At 43.4% G+C, this 19331-nt stretch overlaps 2 protein-coding genes across 2 annotated transcripts; both read left to right on the top strand.

The window, feature by feature from the left end:
- The first annotated feature begins 163 nt into the window (after window positions 1-163).
- LOC134395405 (patched domain-containing protein 3-like) lies at window positions 164-7334 on the top strand. The gene is made up of 4 exons (XM_063121601.1): window positions 164-934; window positions 1438-1559; window positions 2116-2261; window positions 5812-7334. The coding sequence occupies exons 1-4, from the start codon at window positions 164-166 to the stop codon at window positions 7332-7334; spliced, it is 2562 nt and encodes an 853-aa protein (XP_062977671.1).
- A 7194-nt stretch (window positions 7335-14528) lies between these two features.
- On the top strand, window positions 14529-19331 carry LOC134395306 (patched domain-containing protein 3-like). The gene is made up of 4 exons (XM_063121498.1): window positions 14529-15299; window positions 15871-15992; window positions 16394-16539; window positions 17722-19331. The coding sequence occupies exons 1-4, from the start codon at window positions 14529-14531 to the stop codon at window positions 19329-19331; spliced, it is 2649 nt and encodes an 882-aa protein (XP_062977568.1).

Genomic DNA, 19331 nt, shown 5'->3' with positions numbered 1-19331 from the left:
ATCGAACGCGCCCACGTCAGGCAGATAACGCCCGCTCACAACCGCTAGCGCCCGCTCCGCTTGCAGGGGCAACCCTGCCCAGACGAAGTTCATCAGCCGGTTCCTCTGCTGTGAAGTCCCCGGTGGTCTGAGAGGGCAAGAAAGGCGCAGGAGAGGGAAAGGGATGCCGGCCCTCGATTGCCACACCGACTGCATAGTACAGCGCCTGTCGCACGCGCTCGGGGCCCTCGGCGCCTCCGTGGGCAGCCACCCGTGGCCCTTCCTGCTGCTGCCCGTGGTGATCTCGTGCGTCCTGAGCCCCGGTTTCCAGTTCCTGGGCGAGCAGGAGTCCAACGATCTCGAGACCCAGTACACGCCTATCCGGGGGCCCGCCAAGGGCGAGCGGCGCTTCGTCCAGGCGCATTTCCCGACGGACGATGCCAGGCGCTTCTCTTCCCAGAGACTGATCAGACAGGGCAGTTATGCCACGTTCATAGCCGAAGCCACCGGAGACAGTGACTCGCTCCTCACCAAGGCGGCATTCGCCGAGCTGCTGGCGCTGGACGCGGCGGTGCGGGGCCTCACTGCTACCGGGCCCAACGCCACCGAGCTCTCGTACGACAAGCTTTGCGCGCGCAACGACGGCACTTGCTGGAGCCCCAACCCGCTATTCCTCCTCTTGCAGGGCGACCCGGCACGAATAGAGGCGCTGCTCCCTACCCTCACTTTCCCGCTCTTCCAAGACCGCGTCTTCCTGGGCTTCTTCCTAGGGGGCGTCACGCTGGGGCCTGGAGCTGGGCCGAAGCGCCCCGTCCGGGCCGCCAAAGCGATGCGCCTCATCTATTTCTTGCAGGAGGATGAAGCGTCGCAAGGAGAGGCCAGCGCGCTCTGGCTGCACGCCTTTCTGGAGCGCATCCCGGGCATGTTGGAGTCCTTGAACTTCACGTCGGTCCGGGTCAGTGACGGGTAACTTGGGGCTGCTTCGCACAGCATGAAAATCAGGAAACATACACTTCTGTTTAGTACTTGCTAGACCGGTGTATTGTTTTATACATTATTTGTGCTCATCGTTTTCATAAATGTTTCTACTTCTGGATTTCTTTGGGTGATCTTAAATACATCCATAATCATTCTTCTATATCTAGACATATTGCAATACAATCTGATCAGGAGTTCCAATATCCTTTTTCCCTTTTGTACTCAAATGAAATATCACGGGAAAGCTGGGCAAGGGAAAGTTTTGGATTACCACCAAGGAGACTTTTCTGTGGAAGGAAGTATCTGGAGTTTGGAGGTTCTCACTAAACATACTATTTTTTAAATGCACTGAGAAAAACTGGAAAGTAAATTATAATAACTTTGGGGTGGGGGTAATTTTCAGCCTATCTTTTCAGCATTTTAGGAGAGAAAATATGTAACAGTTTATCCTGTCTTCTCTCTCAACCCTCAATTCTGCAGGTGGCCTATTTTTCTTCAATATCCAGACAGACAGAATTTGAAAAACTTGCCAAGGATGTGATGCCATTGGTGGCTTTCTCATATATATTAACAATAGCCTTTTCAATTTTATCATGTGCAAGGTAACTTTTCTCCCTTTATTCTTGGGAGAGGGAGGAGAAATCTTTACATACAGTATTTAGCTGCATCAGAAAAATATAAAACTAGCAATCTGTTATTTACTGAGGAGCAAAGAAGACATTTACAATGGATTTTTAAAACGTATTGTGTAGTTAATAATGTTACATGTGCAATACTGTATGGATCTACTCAGAAGTAAGCTGCTTTGAGTTCTTGGGAGGGCACAGAAACAAACCATAGGCAAGCCAGGCTTCTGGGTTCAGATGTAACAAGCCAGAATTAAAACAAGCCAGAATTTGTAACCCCGTAAGAAACCATGGCTTCTCATTGTTGTGTGTTGCTGGAAAACAAGCCATGGTTTGCTTGTGGAGATTGACCAAATGTAACAAACCACAATTTAACAAACAACCTGGCTTAACTTTATGTGCAAATGTGGCCAATTATTTTAACACACAACAGCTCTGTATGATACTCTAGTATTATTTCATGAGGGGATAAATTAGCATATGTGCTATAAAACTCTGAATCCAATTAGATTCCTCTTAATCTGTTTTACAGGCTAGACTGTGTACGAACAAAAGTATGGGTTGCAATTTGTGGGGTGATATCCTCAGGCTTATCTATAATCAGCAGTTTTGGATTATTGCTGTTCTGTGGGGTGCCCTTTGTTATCACAGCTGCAAATTCACCATTTCTTATTCTTGGTAAGTGAGAAACTGTATAAATTTCTCATGTGTTATTTGTCAGACTTTTAATGGATATGTCTAGCTAGGCATGACAGAGAATTTATCCGTCCATTTATACATCTTCTTAACTTGGGGGTGGGGGAATCCAGATTTCTCTGTGCTTTCTTCTTAGGCTGCAATCCTATAATAATGCATCTGTTAGTAGGTCCCATTGAAGTCACTGTGACTTCTGAGTAGACTTATGTAGGATTGCACTGATAATGTTGTTTTTCTCTGCTAGAGATGCATGTTGCTCACAAAGCTGACCTCCCTTGTGATTTTTTCCTTTTTAATATGTTTCTACATGAGTCAATGGCATGCTGAGATATTAATTTTTCTGTGTGCAACTTTTTCATCTTTCTGATTCATCTTAGACAGCAGTTTCCCCCTTTATCATCCATTTACCTCCAGTAATCCGCCCCCCCCCCCCGGAAAATTGAATGTTTTCTCATTTTCTGACTCATTGTTGCCCAAATGCAGTCCATTCTCAATCACAGATCAAACTAGGATCAGTTAGGTCTCTTAGGACTGGCTTTTATTTGACTTAAGCATGTATAACCAAGTAGGAAGTGCAAACACCCTTCCAAGTTTGAATAGCATATGCACATATTTTCCACCATACTCCTTCAATATATCTGAGCCTAAATTGCAGCTCATACATAAGAGGAATGTGGCAAAAAATGCATGTATGCACCCCTGAGGGGGTATTTTGCACTTGGTTATGCATTAAAATAAAACTTTGCCATTACCTGAATTATTTCCTAGCACCTACGTCTAATATTTATTATTTTATGAACATTTTCATAAGCTGTGTATTAGGTTATAAATGAATAGAAATTACTAAACATGTTCCTCTTGTGTATTATTTACTTTTTTATGTATTTATTTGTATCCCACCTTTTTCCCAATACTGGGACTCAAGGCGGCTTTACAAAATCGAAATATATACAATTAAAACATATTAATAAGGCGAGATGTTTGAGTGTGTGGTGGCCGGGAACTTCAGACGTTCTTGGAAGAAACGGATTATCTGGATCCATTTCAGTCTGGTTTCAGGCCAGGAAACGGCACTGAAACAGCCTTGGTGGCTCTGACTGACGACCTACTCCAGGAGCAAATCTACACGTCGTACTGAAGGCGCTTGGGTGCGCCTCCAGTGCATCCCCAAAACAATTGTGTAGATGCTGGCAGAAGAGATGGAGGAGGAGGCGGCTGGGGAATCCGGCTGCGTACTTGCCGCCGCCGCCACCCACCTCCCCGCCGGCCGCGTCCCAGCCACGGGGGTGGGGGGCAAGACCCCCTCCCGCCGCAGACCAGGCTCCTCCTTCCCTGCCCAGGCCAGCCCCAGCCCCAGCACGTCCTCCGGGCTGATCAGGAGGCCGGCAGGGAGGTGGGCGAGTTGTTATGATGGGACAAGGGAGAGGGCTTTACTCTGTTGTGGCACCCAGACTGTGGAATGTCCTCCCCTTGGAGGCCCAACTGGTGCCTACACTGATTTCATCTCGATGCCAAGTAAAAACATGGGTTTTTAACAAAACCTTTGATGATTAAATTCACTAAGATGGCACATTATTTTAACTGCTTTTAAATTATATATTGTTTTAACTTGGTTCATGGTTTAATTTGTTTTTAACTGTTCATATTTATTGTTTTATACTGTATGCTTTTAACTGAACACCACTTTGAGATCTTAATGATATAGGGTTTAAATAAATAATAATAAATAATTAATAGAAATTTACAAAAGTTAAAAATAAAATTAAACCAGCTGTAATATTAAAACATTTTTTAAAAAAATTAAAAGGCATATGACAATACAAAATCCAGCATATTAACAGAGGTCCACACTATCCCTAAAGGCCTGTTGGAACAAAGCATTTTTTACCTGCCTCCAGAAAAGATGGAGATAATCTAACCTCTTTGGGAACGGAGTTCAAGAGCCTTGGAGCAGCCACCAAGAAGGTCCTCTCCCGTGTTCCCACAAGGCGTGCCTGTAATGATGGTGGGATGGAAAAAAGGGCCTCCCCTGAAGCTCTCAGGGCACAGACAGTGTCATAAGAGAGAATACGGTCTTTCAGATAACCTGGACCCGAGCCATGTAGGGCTTTATAGGTCATAACCAGCACTTTGAATTGTGTCCGGAAACAGACTGGAAGCTAATGGAGCTCTTTTAACAGGGGAGTTGTATGCTCTCTGTAATCAGCCCTGGTAAACAGTCTGGCTGCAGCTGTTTGAACCAGCTGGTTTCCAAGCACTCTTCAAAGACAGCCCCATGTAGAGTGCATTACAGTAATCCAAGTGGGATGTAACTAAGGATGTGCCACATCAGACTTCTCTAGGAATGGGGGCAGCTGGCACACTACTTTTAACCTTGCAAATGTACTCCTGGGCACCGCTGAAATCTGGGCATCCAGGCTCAGGGCTGAATCCAGAAGCACACCCAAGCTGCAAACCTGTGTCTTCAGGGGGAGTATAACCCCATCCAGCACAAGCTAAATCCTCTCCCAATGGTTTCATGTATATGTTGAATAGCATGGGGGACAAAACTGAGTCTTGAGGAACTCCACAGGCCAGTGGTCAAGGAGTCAAACAGAAGTCCCCCAGCACTGCCTTCTGGGTATGCCCCTCCAGGAAGGAATGGAGCCACTGTAAAACAGTGCCTCCAAGTCCCATCCCAGCGAGGCGGGCAAGAAGGATATCATGGCTAATGGTATTGAATGCTGCTGAGAGGTCCAGCATAGGGTGACCATATGAAAAGGAGGACAGGGCTCCTGTATCTTTAACAGTTCCATAGAAAAGGAAATTTCAGCAGGTGTCATTTGTATGCATGTCGCACCTGGTGCAATTTCTTCTTCATCACAACAGTTAAAGCTGCAGGAGCTATACTAGAGTGACCAGATTTAAAAGAGGGCAGGGCACTTGCAGCTTTAACTGTTGTGATGAAGAGGAAATTTCCCCAGATTCTCCATATATACAAATGACACCTGCTGAAATTCCCTTTCCAATACAACTGTTAAAGAAACAGGAGCCCTGTCCTCCTTTTCACATGGTCACCCTAGTCCAGCAGAACCAACAGGGACACACTCTTCCTGTTCAGTTCCCGGTGTAGGTCATCCACCAAGGCAACCAGAGCTTTTCTGTCCCATAACTAGGTCTGAAGCCAGATTGGAATGGATCTAGATAAACTGTCACATCCAGGAATCCCTGGAGTTGGGAGGCCACCAATACCTTGCCCAGAAATGGAATATTGGAGACTGGCTTGTAATCGTCCAATATGGTGGGGTTCAAGGAGGGCTTTTTCAACTGAGGTCTTACCACCTCCTCCTTCAGATAAGCTGCAACCCTGCCTTGGCAAAGGGACACATTGACCACTCCACTTACCCACTCGGCCAGTCCCCCTGCCGGCTGATTTTATGAGCCACAAAGGACAAGGATCTAACACACATGTGGTGGCTCTCACCTCTCCACGTCTATTACTCTTTCATGTGGCACATGCAAAAATATACACTTATCTTTTTGCTCTCTTTAGGAATTGGTATTGATGACATGTTCATCCTGGTATCCAGCTGGCAACATACAAAAGTGAAGAACAAAATTGAAGATCGGATGAGTGAAACCTATGCAGAGGCAGCCGTCTCAGTAACTATCACAACACTTACTGATGTATTAGTCTTCTACATTGGAATTGCAACTTCCTTCCCTTCTGTTAAGTCATTTTGCATCTATACAGGAACAGCCTTCATCTTCTGCTACTTATACAACCTGACATTCCTTGGGGCTATTCTTGCTCTGAATGGGAAAAGAGAAGAAAGCAACAGACATTGGCTCACTTTCATGAAAGTGCCAGATGTGCCTCAGGATTCTCAAGGTTCTATATATAATAGGTGCTGTGTAGGAGGATATTACGATGAGTCTACTGGAGAAGAGCTTGAACATACCATGGATACTTTCTTTAAAAGGTATTATGGTCCCTTCCTTATGCAGACATGGACCAAGGTGTTTGTGGTACTTGTGTATCTCATGTATCTGGGTGGTAGTATTTATGGTACTATTCGAATTAAAGAAGGTATAGACCTTCGAAATGTAGCTGTGGATACTTCTTATATCGTTCCATATTATGACCTCGAAGATCAATATCTTTCTGAGTATGGTCCAAGAGTTATGGTAATTGTTACTGAAAGTGTAGCATATTGGAATTCATCAGTTCGTGCAGATATTGAGAACTGTATGGATACATTAGAAAGCTCATCCTATATAATGAAAAATTTCTCAGAGTCATGGTTGAGAAATTATGAAGCTTTTGGGAAACACATGTCTCTAAATATAGATGACCATGGCGTATTTATGGGAAATCTAGCTAACCTGTTTGTGCTAAATCCATACTATGAGTTAGATCTTTATTATAATTCTACATCAATAGCATCCTCACGGTTTTTCATACAGACAGTCAATGTTACTACTGGCGTGGATGAGAAAAACCTCTTAAAACAATTGAGAGGCCTTGCTGAAGATTGCAAGATACCACTAATGGTTTATCATCCAGCTTTTGTATTTTTTGATCAGTTCCTTGTGATAGTTGATAACACTGTTCAAAATGTAGTGATTGCTTCTGCAGTTATGTTAGTTATTTCCTTGCTGCTCATTCCTAACCCACTCTGCTCTTTGTGGGTAACTTTTGCTATTTTGTCTGTTGTTGTTGGTGTGTCTGGTTACATGGCCTTTTGGGGCATCCGTCTTGACTCCATATCCATGATCAACCTTGTTATTTGCATAGGGTTTTCAGTAGACTACTCTGCTCACATTTCTTATGCCTTTATTTCCAGTGAAGAATCCAAAGTGAACAAGAAGGCAGTGGATGCTCTATATCGCCTTGGTTTTCCTGTTGTGCAGGGTGCCCTTTCCACCCTTGTGGGAATTTCTGTGCTGTCAATGGCATCCACGTATGCCTTTAGAACCTGTTTTAAGATCATGTTTCTGGTGATCATGTTTGGGGCAGCCCATGGTCTCATTTTTATTCCTGTGTTTTTAACATTCTTTGACTTTTGTAATTGATTGTCAAACAAAGGCCACTGCTTTGAAAGGGCATGCAGTGTTGAAGGAACTCAATTTTTAGGTGGAAACATTATGCAACTGCCTACGGTCATGAAGGAAAAGAAAATACACTTCAAGGTTCAGGATGCTCATAAAGGCGTTATAATTTCATAGCATGTTAATGAGGAGGAATACGTTCATTACCGCCTTATATGAAATAGCCACCTAACATATCTTTCTTCTGTAATGCATGTCTACTCTTTGACAAAGAATGCCTGTTGATAATAGACTGTTGATGGTTTATTAGAGCACGCATTACATGCCTGTACAATATGGAATATTTCAGGCATTTACTCATAGTGTGGTATACCCTGAAATTAATACAGACGGGCATAAAGATTGCTCAGATGCCTGTTTGGAGTCATTCTGTTTAACAGCATACTGTGGTGATTGCCTTTAAATCTCAGAAGTGCCTGGTTGATCCTCTGTATCTGTGTCCCAGCTGTTGTGTCAAAGTCATTGCAGCCACCATGTAAATTTGGGAGGAGGAAATGTGTTGCGGAAAAGGTGACTGGCAGTACTGACTGGCAGTGGTGGTGACCTGAACCTCAGTAAAAGGCAAGGCAAGTCTAGGTCCAAATTCCAAAGGATCTAGGCTTGCTTTGAATTGGAGTAAGGCTTTTTGAACTGTGTGAGTGTGCATTCCGAGATTCCCCCAGTTCACACTTCTGCCCCGTCAGTAAAACCAATGAGAAAATCAACATAAAATTTGGCTGTAGTAAATCTTCTACAAGCTTTAAATCCTTAAATGCCCTGAATCTGGGAGGTTGTTGACTAAATAATTCCTGTATGAATCAGGGCTGAATGTCATCCACACAGTATCTCAGAGGAAGCTGAATACTCATGTATGTCTGCCCTTTTCTTCGTGAGTATTGCAACATTCATAATTAAATTATACTGTTCAAATTATTTATTTATTATATTTAGTTTTTCCTCAGAAGGATGAAGTGTTAGCCATATGAGCACTAGTGTCACTAGATGGCATTGTAGAAGACCTGACTGAGCAGGAAAATAAAATTCTGTTCTTTCATCTCAAGTTAGACCCAGGCTTTCTCTTAACTCTACAGTTCTGGTGCAATGTTCTGTTCTGTGCTCCATTTCAATTATACATCTCTTAGGATTAGAATTCCTGTGTGTCTGGAAATTTTTACTCATAAATGTTACTTTCTTAAGGTCGGGAGAAAGCAGGCCGGGTCTGCATAATAAATACAACTTTTACTCATTTATTACAGTGATCTGTATTTTTTTTTTCTCTCAAGCTAGTGCTTCTGTGCACAGAAAATGTATTTTCCCAACATTCCAACTGCTATATTCTGTCACTGGCAAAACCACAATTCACTCCTTCCCTGTCCAATAGTTTATCAAGTGCAATTGTAAACACTGTACAGAATATGATTGCACTAGTAATACATCTGCAGTTTGCAGTGGTTTTCAACCTGTATGCCAGGGAATTGTGAGTTCCTTGGAAGATTATTGGGGCTTCTCAGTGAGAAGATCCATAATTGCTGACAAACATCCATAAAGGAAAGCCATAAAATGTCCATGGAAACCCGATTGTTTAGTTAGCAAATACACTGTGCATATAAACAGGTGTGCATCACTCCCATCACATACCCTTCCAGGAGCTTCCTTAAATGAGTGATTTATAGCACGCTCATTACTGGTTACTCACGGATTTTCGTGGGTCCTTTTGACTATGCAGTCAGCCTTCTGCACATCTCCCGCTTTCTGTTTTAGTGTCACAAAATAAACCTCAGAAAATCCGACTCTAGCGGGCTATAATTTAATTTTTGTGAACCGCCCAGAGAGCTCCGGCTATTGGGCGGTATAGAAATGTAATTAATAAATAATAAATAAAATATAAAATGCCCGCTAGAGGGCACTGTCCCATTGAAATGTACAGGTCACATGGTCACTGCTCTTTCTACATGTAATTGCGCTAATTTCAAATGCAGAAGAGAACCAGGAAGAGAGCAGTGGTAAGGAGCAAGGGGACAGGAGTAGGCAGAGGAAACATCAGGGCCTGCTACAGTTGGGCTCTCCCCCCACCCCACAGGGCTGACTCTGAGCCCGTTCAGAAGACACCTTAAGCCACAGCTTTAACCATGGTGAGAAAGCCAGGCTGTGTTCAGAAGACACCTTAAACCATGGCTTTAACCACAGTGAATAAGGCTTTTTGTATTGTTTCACCTATTTTTGTGAACTTGGAACAGCTAGTCTTCTGAGAAGTTCCTTATAGCCCTATAATCCTTGGTTAAGTCTGGGGTTTGGCAGAGTATGGCCATGGGCTTGACATGACAGGTGGTGTAGCCCTATAAAACTAAAGAGCATGAGGTTTGGGGAAAGGTCTTGTAGTCTGTAGCTGTATCCAGAAATTATCCTCACCTCTCTCTCACACAGAGACATAACACAGAGACACTTCCCCAGACCTGATATCCACCTATTGAGTATAGACATCTGCAAAGGGCACATACTTGCAGGCGTGACTGAATGTGTTGCCATCAGAGGTAGAGATATGAGGTGTTGTCCTGTAGCTCTCCATATGTTAACCGTTTGAAAGGGGTAGTTTCTGAATACAGATAGTTCAGGGCTGGCATCAAGGGCACTTGCTAAGGCCCTACACCCTGCAGTGGCTCACTGACAAAAGCCCACCCACCCCCGGACTTCCTCTTCACCACTGCAATTTGCTTGTTCACTAGCCTCTTGTTCTGGTCCAGACAACAGCACTGGTGAGGAAGAGCAGTAGATGCCATAGCCTGCTTGTTCACTGGCTCCCTGCCTATAAAACCAGCAAGTAGTAGTGTAAGAGATATATTATCTGCTTTTCTATTATTATAGTGGGGTGGGTGGGGGAGGTTAGGGTTACATTATATACATCAATGAACGCTGGGGTGGGAAAGCAACGGGGCAAGTAGGCATACACACTGTATCAAGGTTTAGATACTTTAGATAAGGCCTGATAGAAAATGATTTGGAAATATGATTTGATATTGCTCAAAGATGTTACTCATGAGGACTTGTACCTACTATGTTGCTCAAGGACATTAGTCATATGAACTTGTGACTTGTACCAACCATATGTATTCCTGTTAAGGAACTAATTGAAAGCTCGAGGGTGAAGGACAGGTAGCATTGGGGTTGGAAAAATCCCTGTGTCCATAAGAACAGAGAAGTAAACCAGACAAGTTGACCACATGAAAAGCAGAAGTAATGTCCAACCTAGAGGTTGCCCGTCCTTGATATGGATAAGAAGCAACTAAGGGATTGGCTATTTTGGATAGATTCTAGGAGGGATCTGCAACTAATTAAAAACTCTAAATTCTCCTGGTGGTTCCCTCTTTTGAAAACAGCATCTCAGAGCCAGCTATTTGTCCAAACTAAGAAATGCTTTTATTGAACTGAGATTCCAAGTGATGCCAACTGCGATTCTGGATGGACGCTACCACAAGATGCTATTTGAATGCAGACTCTGCATCTGTGGCCAACATCAAGTGGAAGACATTGTTCACTACATGTTAATTTGCCCTCTGTATAGGGACCCAACAGATTCCTGAAACCCTTGTTAACACAGAGATATAGGAATGCCCTTGTAGAAACAATTATTTTTCTTCTGAGTGATACCAACAGTTGTGTGACACATAAAGTGGCTTTGTTTGCACTGGCAGCAAAAAAGATAAGAGAGAACTAGACAAAATTGCCATAAACTGCCATGGAGATCTAGGCCATAGCTAGACCTAAGGTTTATCCCTGGATCGTCCAGGGGTCAAACCTGTTCATCTAGGTGACACACAGGGGATTCAGTGCTCAGGCAGGGGCGAACCCTGGATGATCCCAGGATAAATCTTAGGTCTAGCTGTGGCCTCAGACTGCTGAGTGAAAGCTGAGTTTTAGTTATGGTAAATTTCAAGTTATCCGTTTAATTTTGAGGTATTTGTATTACTGCATATATGTATGGATGCTTTCTTTTGATGTATTTGTCATGGCCTTTGGCTAGTACAATAAACTTTCGGTTGATGTAACTTAGAGGTAAACAAATACGTCAGGAAGAGCTGGAACATTCTGGGAAGAGGATGATCTAAAATAATGACGTGGACCAATAGATTTAGCTATTTCAGAATAAATGAACATGTTTTTAGAGGGAAGTCTTTGTCTTTGAGAAGAGTATTTAAGTCTGAACACAGAGGACAAAGATGTCTTCCCCTTACCTCAGGCATGATATGGTCTTACTTGCCTGGGAGAGATGGGTGTCCCTCTGTGGAGAACAGCTGCTTCACAGTCAGTATGAGTGGTGTTGTCATTGGGGGTGTGAGTCTGTGTTTGTCTTGTTCTCCAGAAATCTGCCAGACTTGTGAGTATATTCTTCTAATTTGCTTTGCTGAATGGAGGTTTGTGTCTGTTTAACTTCCTTTAATTGCTTTAATAAATGTTTTAAAGCTACTAATATTGCTTGTTCTTGAAATTCTGGTTCTAGTTACTGTAGGCTCGTAACCTACTATTGTGAGAAACCACCTTGAGAGTTATTGATGTAAGGTACCGCAGGAACCCATGCTTTCAGCAGCCTAGGTTCAGTAACCCTCAGGTACAAGAGGCAATCAATAAAATTATCCTTTCAGTAGCAATAATGAGAAAGAGAAGGAGGAGCAATAACAGCTGGTGACAATGGCAGTGAGAGCTAGACTCAGTACAGGAGACCTTGCCCAAGGGTCTTCAAAAGCCTTACACCAGCACTGGGGGTCTCTTATTTCTGTATCTCCTTTGGCACAAATAAAAATATCCTCCTTGTTCAAGGTAGAATACAAGGTTCTCCCTACCCCATTTTATTCTCCCAACTCTGAAACAGATGAGGCATGCTGAGTAGGGATTTGAACATGGGTTTCCCTGTTTTAGAGCGTCATCACTTTGGGGTGGGGGTGGGGAATCATGTTTCCTTTCTGTCGCTTCCCAGCCCACTTTTGTCCCTGATTACTTCCTCTTTCTGCCAGGAGAAGAAAGAGGAAGTAAACAAAGACCACGTGGCCCATTCAGAGCTGTTTTATCATGCTACTTTTCTTACACACAGCAGGAAATTGCAGCACATTCCGTGTTTTTTTATATATAAATTGGATTAAAAGGGGTCTATTTTGCTACAGAAAAACGAGAAGGCGGACATCATCGTCTAAAGGATGCGCACACATCCGTAAGTGGGCAGTAGCGAGCATGCGATAAAACACTCGTCTAATGAACTTCTTAGTCTAACACTCTTACTCCACCACCCTGGCTCTTTGAAACTTCATGTCACATTTCCCAGTAGTGTGGTATGTCTAGTATGCAGACTTCCAGTTTCTTTCACTAAAACCATTTGAGGCAGAACTTCATCCTGTTTAGCTGAAGCCATATGTCATTCCTTCCACTGAATGTTGGGATTACTGATGCATGTAATCAGTAATCCGGGAGGTTATCCGGAGATGTGGACTGAGGTGTCATCAATATGCGGATGATACCCAGCTCTACCTTTCCTTTTCATCAAACCCAGGTGAGGCAGTGACTGTTCTGAACCAGTGCCTGAGCACGGTAATGGACGGGGTTGCACTCTCCCTAAAGGATCGGGTCCGTAGTTTGGGGGTGCTCTTGGATCCAGAACTGTCACTTGAGGCACAGGTGAACTCAGTGGCAAAAAGCACCTTTTATCAGCTTAGGTTGATATACCAACTATGCCCTTATCTGGACAGAGATAGCCTAGCTACAGTTATCCATGCTCTGATAACCTCTCGCTTGGATTACTGCAATGCGTTATATGTGGAGCTGCCTTTGAAAACGGTCCGGAAGCTTCAGCTGGTACAAAACAGGGCAGCCCGTTTACTAACAGGGACTGGCCGACGAGATCACATTACGCCAGTCCTTTTCCAGCTTCATTGACTGCCAGTCCAGGTCCAGGCCCAATTCAAAGTGCTGGTATTGACATTTAAAGCCCTAAACGGTTTGGGGCCAGGTTATCTGAAGGAACGCCTCCTCCCATATGTACCTACCCGGACCTTAAGATCATCTACAGGGGCCCTTCTCCGTGAGCCCCTGCCAAAGGAAGTGAGGCAGGTGGCTACTAGGAGGAGGGCTTTCTCCGCTGTGGCACCCCGGTTGTGGAATGAGCTCTCCAGAGAGGTCCGCCTGGCGCCTACACTGTACTGCTTTCGTCGCCAGCTGAAGACCTTTTTATTCTCTCAGTATTTTAACACTTAATTTTAACTTAAATTTAAATTTTACTGTTTTAACTCTGTATTTTAATCTTATAATCAACTTTGCTGTGTGGTTTTATCCTGGTTGCGCTTTTTATACTGTATTTCGTAATTGTGTTTTTAACCCGTTGGATGTTTTTTGTGGTTTTAATTTTTGTGAACCGCCCAGAGAGCTTCGGCTATTGGGCGGTATAAAAATGTAATAAATAAATAAAATAAATAAAAATAAATGATGTATAGCAATTTCTGATGTCATGATTGATTTGTGTTTATTTCCCTTTAATTGAACAAAAATAATTTTATGGTTGGGGGTCACCACAACATGAGGAACTGTATTAAAGGGTCGCGGCATTAGGAAGGTTGAGAACCACTGAGCTAGAAGATCTCCCAGGTATCTTCTGGAATCTGGTTAATGTATCTATAGAAAGCAAGGGACAGTCCATCAGCATAGCTGAGAGACCAGCACATTTTGTTTCCTCCTGTCCAGGAATTATTTCTATTCCAACTGATAAGAACTGTATAACTCAGTTATACAAGTGCCTGTATTTGCCTTCTCTTTGCTCACTCCCAACAGCTTTTCTTTTTGCGCGACGACTTTTGGATTCTAAACCTGAAAGCAGGGGCAGCGTCAGAGGCGCGGTTGTGGGGGCGGCTGCCAAACGGGCTTGCCCCACGCTTTCACGGAAACCACTGCTGACCCTCGGTCACCTCTCAGCTTCTGAAACGCTACAGTCCACTTTCACCAACCCAGGAACCTACCGTTGAATTCTGCAGGACTGAGCTTGGGGGAGCAGCAACAAAACATGATGGCGGAATACGGAATGCACCCGCCACGCGGAGAACGGCCGCTCCGCAACTGATAGAGCCCACTGAGCAAGAACCAGGCTATTGGCTGTGAAGTCCCGGTTCCTTTAGCGGGCAAGGAAGGGGCCGGGGAAAGACGGTGATGTCGCCCCGCGGATGCCACAACGACTGCGTGGTGCGGCCCCTGTCGCACGCGCTCCGGGCCCTCGGCGCCTCCGTGGGCGCCCACCCGTGGCCCTTCCTGCTGCTGCCCTTGGCGCTCTCGGGCGTCCTGGGCGCCGGCTTCATGTTTCTCCTCAGCCGTGAGGCCAATGACCTGGAGGGCCAGTACACGCCCGTCGGGGGGCCCGCCAAGGGCGAGCGGCGCTTCGTCCAGGCGCGTTTCCCGACGGACGACGCCAAGCGCTTCTCCGCGGAGAGGCTGAGCACCAGGGGCACCTTCGCTTCCTTCATAGCCGTGGCCTCTGGAGACAGGAGCTCGCTCCTCACCAAGGCAGCATTCGCCGAGCTGCTGGCGCTGGACGCGGCGGTGCGGGGCCTCACTGCTACCGGGCCCAACGCCACCGAGCTCTCGTACGACAAGCTTTGCGCGCGCAACGACGGCACTTGCTGGAGCCCCAACCCGCTTTTCCTCCTCTTGCAGGGCGACCCCGCACGAATAGAGGCGCTGCTCCCTACCCTCACTTTCCCGCTCTTCCAAGACCGCGTCTTCCTGGGCTTCTTCCTAGGGGGCGTCACGCTGGGGCCTGGAGCTGGGCCGAAGCGCCCCGTCCGGGCCGCCAAAGCGATGCGCCTCATCTATTTCTTGCAGGAGGATGAAGCGTCGCAAGGAGAGGCCAGCGCGCTCTGGCTGCACGCCTTTCTGGAGCGCATCCCGGGCATGTTGGAGTCCTTGAACCTCACGTCGGTCCGGGTCAGTGGTGGGTGCCTTGGGGCTGCTTCGCACAGCATGAAAAACAGAAAATATGCACCTTTACTTAGTGCTTTCCTTTATTCATGCTCTTCGTTTTAATAACAATTTTCAAAGTGATAGCTGTTTTAGTCCGTTGCAGCCGCCAAAGACTAACGGCAGAAGCTACTCTTTTTTAGTTTTAATACATATTCTATTTCTCGATTTAAATCAGCCTTTGTTTTGGTAAATTTAAATCAATCCCGCCTCATTCTTTTATGTCTGAATATATTACAACCATTCATCTGATAAGGAAACTAGATGTTTTATTAAATTTATTAAATTCAACCTTCTTTGAAAAGTTAGGCAGGGCAGTTATTGATATTAACATGAAGGCGAAGTTTCAGTGGAAAGAAGCTACCACATTTTGGGGGTTCTTTTTAAACGTTTTTTTTTTAATGTATTGGGAAAAGCCCTGAAGTAAAAGATGATAATCTATTTTTATTTCTTTTTATTATGTCCTAAGATACATCTTAGGAGATAAAATATGTAACAGTTTATTCTCTTTCTCCTCTTTCAACCCTCAACCCTGCAGGTGGCCTATTTTACCTCACTGTCCAGACAGAAAGAATTTGAAAAAATTTCTAAGGATGTGATCCCATTGATGTCTGTCACATATTTTTTAACAATATTCTTTTCAATTATATCATGTTCAAGGTAACTTTCCCCCTTAATTCTTGAAGGAGTTTCCGCCCTTCTTTTTCTTCTTCCCATCGTTTAGTTGTGAGTTTTCTCATTAGCTTATAAATGTACACTCACACAATATAAGCCACAATTAAAGCAAGCCAGAATTTAAAGCCCAACAACAAACCATGGTTTCAAGATCTAATTGTGGTTTGTTGCTGGAAGACAAACGATGGTTTGTGGAGATATGCTCAGACATACCAATAAACCACAATTTAACAAGGGACAATGTGACTTAGCTTTACATGCAACCACAACCAGTATCTTTAACATGCAACAGCTCCATATCATAGTTTTATTTCAGGAGGGAGGGGATTAGCTCAGGTATCATAAAATCCTAAATCCAGTTAAATTCCTCTTATTCTCTTTAACAGGCTAGATTGTGTACGGACAAAAGTGTGGGTTGCAGCTTTTGGGATTCTGTCTTCAGCCTTAGCAGTTGTCGGCAGCTTTGGATTGTTGCTGTTTTGTGGCGTACCATTTGCTATCACAGCTGCAAATTCACCATTTCTTATACTTGGTAAGTGAGCAGCTGTATACATTTCTCACACTTTATCCATTAAAGATTAAACTTTCATGGGAATGTCTGGTTAGGGTTCAGAGAGAAATTCCATCCACCCATCTATATTGCTCCATAACTGTGATAAGAATTGTAGATTTGACTATGGCTCTTTCTCAAGGTAATCCTTTTTAATGTCAGTTCTCTTCCAGAGATGCATGAACTTGTCCTCCCTTTTGATTTCATCCATTTAATGCGCTTCTACAGGTCGATAGCTGACTGAAGTTTTATTTTCCATGTGCTATTTTTTTATCTTTCTGATTCTCATCCATCCATTTCCCCCTTTATCATGCACTTACCTCCAGTCATTTTCTTCAAGCAAAATTGGGAGCTTCCTTACTGATTCTTCATTGTCAAAAATGCAGATCCATTCACTATTGTAGATTGAATTGGGATCAGTTAGACCTGTTCAGACTGATTCTTTCTTGATTTATTTTGTACATAAGTATGCATAACTTATTCATATCTTGTGAAGACATGTTCATATTTTTCATCATGCCACTTCAATCTAGACCTAATTCTTGCTCATGCGTAATTGAAGTATGGGGAACACATGTACTTTGTACTTGGTTATGCAATCAAAATTCTATTATTAGTATTATTGTTGTTGTTGTTGTTGTTATTATTATTCAGGATGCACTGTCGTCAGAAGGTGGCTTACGATACTATGAAAACATGAACATACAAATAAAATTAAACACACACACAGACGACACTCCAAAATCATAATCATTGTAACAAATGTGACAAAGCTTCTTAGTTAATCTGCAAAAAAAAATTGGAAGAATTTTTATATAAGCAGATAAGCCTGCTTTATGTGTAGTGGGTTTGTCCTCTTCAGTCCTTTTTTATCCACACAATTATTATTTTATGCAAAGTTTTGTAAGCTGATTTAAGTTTGTTTTATAAAGCCACCTTCTCCAACCTGATGCCCTACAGAGGTTTTGGACTTCAACTCCCATCAGCCCCCGTCAAAATGCTCAATGGTCAGAAAACATGGGAATTGTAGTTCAAAACATCTCAAGGGCACCAGGTTATTATGAAGCAAAGCATAATATGAAATATTAAATCTAATTGTTAATGCTTTCTCAAACAGCATGTGGAAACTGACATATTTATCGTCTTCCTGTTGCTATTCTTCAGGGGTTGGTCTGGATGACATGTTCATCTTGGTGTCCTGCTGGGAACAGACAAAAGTAAAGAACAGAATCAGAGATCGAATGGCTGAAACCTATTCAAAGACTTTTGTCTCAGTAACCATCACAACTTTTACAGATGTTTTAGCCTTCTACATCGGAACTGTAACTTCCTTCCCATCAATTCAGTCATTTTGCATCTATACAGGAACAGCCTTCACCTTCTGCTACATATACAACCTGACGTTCCTTGGGGCTGTTCTTGCTCTGAATGGCCAAAGAGAAGAAAGCAACAGACATTGGCTCACCTTCATGAAAGTGCCGGATGTGCCTCAGGATTCTCAAGGTTGCCTGTTTAATATATGCTGTGTAGGAGGATCTTACGATAAGTCCACTGGAGCAGAGACTGAACATCCCATGAACGGATTTTTTAGAGAGCGTTATGGTCCTTTCCTTATGCATAGCTGGACCAAGGTGATAGTGGTGATACTGTATCTTGTTTACCTGGGCAGTAGCATTTATGGATGCACACAAGTTAAAGAAGGTATAGATGTTCGCAATCTAGCTAGTGATAATTCTTACGTCATTCAGTATTACGATTGGGAAGATGAATATTTTTCCAAGGGATATGGTCCAAGGGTTATGGTTGTTATTACTGAAAGCATAGCATATTGGAATTCATCTGTTCGTGCAGATCTTGAGAACTGCATGGAGTCATTAGAAAACTCTTCTTATGTGGACAAAAAATACTCAGTGTCATGGTTGAGAATTTATGAAACTTTTGCTGAACACATGTCTCTAAATATAGATGACCGTCATGTATTCATTGGAAATCTTCCTTCCCTATTTAAAGTAAATCCAGAGTTAGAGTGGAATGTTAATTTTAGCATTACAGAAATATCAGCCTCACGTTTTTTCATACAGACAGTCAATGTTACTAGTTCAGTAGATAAGAAAAATCTCTTAAAGCAACTGAGAGGCCTTGCTAAAAACTGCAAAATACCACTAATGGTTTATCATCCATCTTTTATATACTTTGATCAGTTTCTTGTAATAGTAAAGCATACCATTCACAAGCTTGTGGTTGCCACTGGAGCTATGCTACTTATTTCCTTGCTGCTCATTCCCAATCCTCTCTGCTCTTTGTGGCTAACTTTTGCTATTGCATCTGTTATTGTTGGTGTGACTGGTTTCATGGCTCATTGGGACGTCAATCTTGACTCCATATCCATGATCAACCTTATTATTTGTATAGGATTTTCAGTAGATTTCTCTGCTCATATTTCGTATGCCATTGTTTCCAGTGAGGAATCTAAAGTGAACAAGAAGGCAATGGAAGGTCTGTACCATCTTGGTTATCCTATTGTGCAGGCAGCTGTCTCCACCCTTTTGGGAGTCTTTGTGTTGTCAATGTCATCCACGTACATCTTTAGAACTTTTTTTAAGATAATGTCCCTTGTGATCCTGTTTGGGGCAGCTCATGGTCTCATTTTTATTCCCGTATTTTTAACATTTTTTGGCTTTTGTGGTGCATGGTCGAACAGATTGCACCAAAGCAGTCTCCACTGCTTAGAAAAGTCACCCAGTATTGAAGGAGCTCAGGATAACATCCAGTGA

Source organism: Elgaria multicarinata, chromosome 1 (genome assembly GCF_023053635.1).
Source record: "Elgaria multicarinata webbii isolate HBS135686 ecotype San Diego chromosome 1, rElgMul1.1.pri, whole genome shotgun sequence".
Lineage (NCBI taxonomy): Eukaryota > Metazoa > Chordata > Lepidosauria > Squamata > Anguidae > Elgaria > Elgaria multicarinata.
This window is presented reverse-complemented; position numbering and strand designations above follow the sequence as displayed.

Excerpts from the sequence above, each read along its gene's own strand:
- LOC134395405 (XM_063121601.1), top strand. The coding sequence starts at position 164 with ATGCCGGCCCTCGATTGCCACACCGACTGCATAGTACAGCGCCTGTCG. Across the intron at positions 1,560-2,115 it reads TCAATTTTATCATGTGCAAG|GCTAGACTGTGTACGAACAA; the intron begins GTAACTTTTCTC and ends TCTGTTTTACAG. Across the intron at positions 2,262-5,811 it reads TTCACCATTTCTTATTCTTG|GAATTGGTATTGATGACATG; the intron begins GTAAGTGAGAAA and ends TGCTCTCTTTAG.
- LOC134395306 (XM_063121498.1), top strand. The coding sequence starts at position 14,529 with ATGTCGCCCCGCGGATGCCACAACGACTGCGTGGTGCGGCCCCTGTCG. Across the intron at positions 15,300-15,870 it reads TGAACCTCACGTCGGTCCGG|GTGGCCTATTTTACCTCACT; the intron begins GTCAGTGGTGGG and ends TCAACCCTGCAG. Across the intron at positions 15,993-16,393 it reads TCAATTATATCATGTTCAAG|GCTAGATTGTGTACGGACAA; the intron begins GTAACTTTCCCC and ends TCTCTTTAACAG.